The sequence below is a fragment of the Doryrhamphus excisus genome, linkage group LG3 (assembly GCF_037039965.1).
Source record: "Doryrhamphus excisus strain RoL-2023G ecotype Guam linkage group LG3, RoL_Dexc_Guam_v1.1, whole genome shotgun sequence".
Lineage (NCBI taxonomy): Eukaryota > Metazoa > Chordata > Actinopteri > Syngnathiformes > Syngnathidae > Doryrhamphus > Doryrhamphus excisus.
In genome coordinates this window covers 799,233-805,232 of record NC_136359.1, presented here as the reverse complement: position 1 = coordinate 805,232, position 6,000 = coordinate 799,233, and the positions used below count along the sequence as shown (strand labels likewise).

Here is a 6,000-nt window from a genome sequence, read left to right as displayed (position 1 = left end):
ACACGCACACACACACACACGCACACAGCCAGGTTAGTATAGTGTGTAGTTCCAAATGAAGAGAAATGGTTGTGTATTTTCTCCTAATGAGCAAACACACGACACACAAATGATGATGTAACTGGGAGCTAAGGTGTCGGGGTTGGGGGGTGGGGTGGCGAGGGGGGGTAGGGGGCAATGTCGGATCAGGTTCTCACTCACCGGGATCCACCTCTGGACCAAAGAGGGACGGCGGGTCCACCGCGGTCCCCTCCTCGATTGGGGATGTCCCATCTGAGCCTGAGCTCCATAAGGGTGTCCACGTGTGCGCCTGGCACCAGGAACACCCCCCCACGCCCCCACCCCAGCCCCGGGCACTCGGGTGAAGAGAGGGGCGGGGCTGACTACCAATGACCGCATCCTGGTTGGTTAGTTCCGGTAGCGGGGAAACCCAGAGATGGCCTGCCGGACGCTTGCATGTTCAATACCGGGGGTTGGGGGTCGGGGGGGGTCAGGGGGGTACTGCTGAACTTGGCTTGAGATGTTAGGGGGTGTAAAAGCTTCCACGGGGCCCTGGATGCTGTATCATGTATTGACATAACATCACATGGACATCAGGGGGGGCGGTGCCTCTGGATTGGTGGGACCCCTTTTCCTGAAGGGGGGGGGGGGGGGGGCAAAGCCTGTTCCAATGTTGGATCAGTCATCAGTCTTGGGGGTCAAGTCTGGTCAAGTCTGGTGAAGTTGGTTGATAGTTGAAGCTTCGATCCAGGAGGAGCAGTGTGGTTCTCCTCCGTGGGGTGGCCTCCCTTGGTCCTCCCTTGGGCCTCCCTTGGTCCTTCACATGGAGGCGGCTCAGGAATCTAGTCCGGTTGTCCGGCCGGGAGAAGGTCCCGGGACGAACGTAGGACACACTAGAGGGATTGTGTCTCACAGTCGGCCTGGGAACGCCATGGTGTCCAACTTGGAACTGGAAGAGGTGGCCGGGGACCTGGAAGTCCCGGACCCGGAGGTGGGCCTGTTGTCCCTTTCTCCTCACGCGGTCCCCATCATCATCATCATCATCATGGGCGGTGATGAAGACGAAGGCGGTAAGAAGCAATAAAAGTATGTTGTAGATGAAACCAATAGCTTCCATCCCTGATAGCACAAACATGGAGAGAAAGGATGAAAGGATGAAAGTGGAGCAAAAGTGGAGCAGATAACGCACCCACGGAGCGCCGTGATGGATTCCAGTTATTAGCCAATCAAAAAGATGGATGGCGCGGCGCGGTGGCCAATCAGCATCATCATCATCTAGATCCACTTAGCAGATAGCACGTAGCCGCTAATCAACTTATTAAAGTGTCTGATGCTATCAGCGCCGTCGCCGCTGCCGCCGCCACACGGGTAGGGAGTGGGGCTTGGGGGCGGGGTGGGTGGGGGGCGGCTACGGGGCAGACGCTTCATGCCGCCACGATGATGCTAATGTCATCAAACATGCTAACTCCACCGATCGCTTCAGACGTTATTGGGTCGTATCCTGTTTTTAACCCCCCCCCCCCCTTCACTGCAGCTGATGTTTCTCAGGTGGACCCCCAGGTGAGCACCCCCCCCCCCCCCACCCCCACACCGCAGCATGCATCAGTGTCAGGCTAAATGTGGACTCAGCAGTTCCAGGACAAAACTCCGTCCGGGCTTCACCTTTCCTGCAGGGTTCAGACCAACACAAGAGAAGCTCCCTGATTGGCTCCTGGTAGACCATCATCAACGAGACCTCAACTACGACCCCCCCGTGTCACAACCTCAATCGCTAATGCTAGCATTCACCGCGAGCTAGGCTAACTCCATCGGAACGTCAAGCGAGACGGCGTTTGGCGCCAACTGGCGGCAGGAAGATGATGGATGGTCTCCGAACAAAAAGACACTTTGAGGAGCGAGGAGCGGCCATGATGGATGACTCGGCCGCTCGCTACCAAAAATAACAAACGTGCGTGCGTATTTCATTTCCTGTCGGCTGAGTGACGCAGTGAAGCGTGGGGGCGCCACTAAAACTACAGCTAACGGCTAGCGGTGTAGCATTAGCACAGCCCAACAATATGCTAACCAACATGCTAATTGTTATGTTAGCCTCGGACCCTTAGGGAAACCGCTGACAAACAAACACGTAGCGTTAGCCTCAAGAAGGCTACATGCTAACTATAACAGGTCCAAATAAGGAACTAGCGCGAGCTAACGAGTCGCTATGAACTCCGCTTTAAGGTTCAACAAAACACTTTTTCATTTAGTCGCAACCTGAAACTCATTAGTGTGTGTGTGTATAAACTACAGCTAACGGCTAGCGGTGTAGCATTAGCACGGCCCAACAATATGCTAACCAACATGCTAATTGTAATGTTAGCCACGGACCCTTAGGGAAACCGCTGACAAACAAACACATAGCGTTAGCCTCAAGAAGGCTACATGCTAACTATAACAGGTCCAAATAAGGAACTAGCGCGAGCTAACGAGTCGCTATGAACTCCGCTTTAAGGTTCAACAAAACACTTTTTCATTTAGTCGCAACTTGAAACTCAGTGTGTGTGTACAAACTACAGCTAACGGCTAGCAGTGTAGCATTAGCACGGCCCAACAAAATGCTAATCAACGTAAAGGCTACCAATGCTTGTGCACATGCTAATTGTAATGTTAGCCACGGGCCCTTAGGGAAACCGCTAACAAACAAACACGTAGCGTTAGCCTCAAAAAGGCTACATGCTAACTATAACAGGTCCACATAAGGAACTAGCGCAAGCTAACTAGTCGCTATGAACTCCGCTTTAAGGTTCAACAAAACACTTTTTCATTTAGTCGCAACTTGAAACTCATTAGTGTGTGTGTACAAACTACAGCTAACGGCTAGCAGTGTAGCATTAGCACGGCCCAACAATATGCTAACCAACATGCTAATTGTAATGTTAGCCTCGGACCCTTAGGGAAACCGCTGACAAACAAACACGTAGCGTTAGCCTCAAGAAGGCTACATGCTAACTATAACAGGTCCAAATAAGGAACTAGCGCGAGCTAACTAGTCGCTATGAACTCCGCTTTAAGGTTAAAAAAAAACACTTTTTCATTTAGTCGCAACTTGAAACTCATTAGTGTGTGTGTGTGTGTGTGTGTGTGTGTGTGTGTGTGTGCGTGCGTGTACCTCCTGTCAAGAAGCGCAGAAGCGGCGTACGCGGCGCTAGAAGGCGGCGAGCGGTCCAATCGATGGCGGCGGCCATTTACATTTTGATTGAAGTCATGAAGGAAAAGGTTAGCGCTCCTCCTCTTCCTCAGCGGCGTGACGAAGGCCGGGCGGCCGCCCCGCTTTGAAGGTGTCACCAAACATCAGAGACGGTTTGCGTCGGGGTCCGGACCACTTGAGGTGATGAGCGGCGCTGAAGGCTCGTCAATAAACGGATCGGTGCCTCCTCCGCTCCTTCTGCACTAAATCTACTTTTCCTCATCGCCTCGCCAAAATTCCTGACGACAGCTTCCTGTCACGCTTTCATCTTTGGATGGGACAGGAAGACACCTGCGAGATGCCCGCCCAGGCCCTTCCGTCTCCTTCTGCTCCGGCCAGAACCTTCTCCTGTGGACCCCGAACTCCCCCGCAAGCAGAGGACGGGTCGCGACAAGTAACGAACATTAGCATTAGCATGCTAGCATATCATGACCGCGGGTGTCCCCCCTCTCCAGTGGTACATTATAGTACATCCTAGGACCATGTGGGACCACCGCAACTATATAGCTAAAGTGCTAATTATACACTAGCTAGCAAGCTAGAGAAATAGCTAACTAATTTACAGTACTTATACACAGTACAAGCTAAACAACGAGAAAACTAATTGGCTAGCAAACTAATAAACCTACTATCTAACCGGCTAGCTAGCTACCTGACTAATAAACTAGCAAAACAAATGATGAGCGAATGGATGACATAAAAAAACAGCTGGCAAAGTAATTGACCAAAGCTAATATATAAACAAATTAGCAAAAAAAATAGCTAACTACCTTGCTAAATAGCTTTTAAATGAACCACCAAACAACCTAGCAAGTTAGCTGACAAATTCATTCGCTAACCAAATATCTGAAACTAGCCCGCAAACAAATGATCGAACTAGCAAACTAATTCACCATCAAAGCAGCTCACCAACTAGCTAGCTATGTAACATGAAAAAAGGTAGCTAGCATACAAACAAGCTAGCAACCTAGCAAGTTAGCTGACAAATTCATTCGCTAACCAAATATCTGAAACTAGCCCGCAAACAAATGATCGAACTAGCAAACTAATTCACCATCAAAGCAGCTCACCAACTAGCTAGCTATGTAACATGAAAAAAGGTAGCTAGCATACAAACAAGCTAGCCAACTAGCTAATAAAATTCTAATGAATAAACTGGCTAACTAATATCTGACAAAGTAGTTCATAAGCAAACTAACTCGTTGACTAGCAATTTAGGTAGTGGCTAGTTTGTTAGCTAGTTAGCAACCTTGTTAGTCAATAAGTTAAACAGCTTTAGGAGTACTAGCATGTTTGCAAGCTAATTTGTTTCATATCGGTTAAGTAGCTAGTTAGGTAGCTAGTTTGTTAGCTAATTGGGTAGCTTGCTACTGGGTTAGCTCGCTACTTAGCTGCATTAGATCATTTGTTTCCCGGTTCATTCATTAGTTAGCTAATTAATAATAACTTACTAACCAAATAAAGTAGCTTTAGCTATTAGCTCGCTTACTGTAGCTGAGTAACAAACTAGTTAGCTAGCTAACTAGCTAGTTAGCGAACAGCAAACAAATGAGTGACTAGCTTAGCCAGCTAAGAGGTAGCATAGGGTGGTAGCCGTGAGAAGTTAGCGTTGTTGTCGGCTGTCAGACCGGATGAGGGCTCCATCAGGAGCGCGGCGTGAGCGTGTGTGCGTGGCGAGTGCGTGCGCGCGGGGGCCGACTCAGCAGTATCGGCGCCATTGTCACACGGCCGATAGATTTACGTATGCAAATGAGGCGGTCGATGGCGTCTGGCAGACGGGGAGATGTACGAGCGCGACGGCGGCAGGAGGGCGTTGGTGGTGGGGGGGGAGAAAAGTGGATATGAGCGGAAAAATGATGGGGGGGGGGCGTCAGCGTGACGAGGGGCTCGCTGCGGCCACGTGACGCCCGTCAGCCAATGAGGACTGCCGGCTCAAAAAGCTCAATAAAAAGCATGAAAAGTTGTAAAGGTAAAAATGGCTGACGAAGCTGGACAAGTTTGTCTTGGGAGGGGCGGGGAGGGGGGGTAAAGTGGGGGCGTGTCCGGTCCTGTCGCCGTGTCACCCCCCCCAAGCCCCACCGGGACCCGCCCGTCAAGCGTAAAGGTTGCAGTTCATTTGCATAATCGTTACCACGGCGACAGGAAGTCATTGCCGGAAAAACAATCAATGTGTTTTTTTTTTGTTTTTTGTTTTTTTTAAATAAAACGATCTTGAAAGTCAACAACCATCACGGTCGGGGGTCAAAGGTCACATAAGCTCTTATTATGAAATTGTATAATATGAATAAAAAGAGGAAAGTAAAAGCCGAGGGAGGAGGGAGGAGGACGAGATAAGCGGAGAAATAAATGAACGTCATTGGCTGCTGAGCTCTTATCTTCCCGCCTTCACGCGGCGTATAAACATTTGATGTCCGACACGAGGACGCTTGATGTCGTCCATCCTGTCCCCTTCACAATAAAAGCCCGTTGTCTTGCAATAACTCGGAAAACAAGCGTGTGTGTGTGTGTGTGTGTGTGTGTGTGTGTGTGTGTGTGTGTGTGTGTGTGTCGGTGCGCGTGTGCGTGCGTGCTGGTATGACAAAGTGGTCCAATTCCAGCGTGGCGGCGGCGTGGAGATTAGTCTCCGCCTCCTTTTCCCTTTCCTGGGCTGTCAGACGTGAAAGTGAGAGAAATAATGAAAGTTTGTTGTTATCAGCGGCTGGGGGCGCTAACACATCATCACCTCCCATCATCAACTACACCACTACACCACTACTACTACTACTACTACATGC

General features: G+C 50.0%; 1 protein-coding gene across 1 annotated transcript; it reads right to left on the bottom strand.

The window, feature by feature from the left end:
- Positions 1-674: 674 nt before the first annotated feature.
- LOC144898227 (uncharacterized) lies at positions 675-3,566 on the bottom strand. The gene is made up of 2 exons (XM_078789284.1): positions 3,149-3,566; positions 675-1,119 (listed from the first exon to the last, which is right to left on the bottom strand). The coding sequence occupies exons 1-2, from the start codon at positions 3,222-3,224 to the stop codon at positions 686-688; spliced, it is 510 nt and encodes a 169-aa protein (XP_078645410.1). The 5' UTR covers positions 3,225-3,566; the 3' UTR covers positions 675-685.
- Between the last annotated feature and the right edge of the window lie 2,434 nt (positions 3,567-6,000).

Excerpts from the sequence above, each read along its gene's own strand:
- LOC144898227 (XM_078789284.1), bottom strand. The coding sequence starts at position 3,224 with ATGGCCGCCGCCATCGATTGGACCGCTCGCCGCCTTCTAGCGCCGCGT. Across the intron at positions 1,120-3,148 it reads TCTGCGCTTCTTGACAGGAG|GGATGGAAGCTATTGGTTTC; the intron begins GTACACGCACGC and ends TTGTGCTATCAG.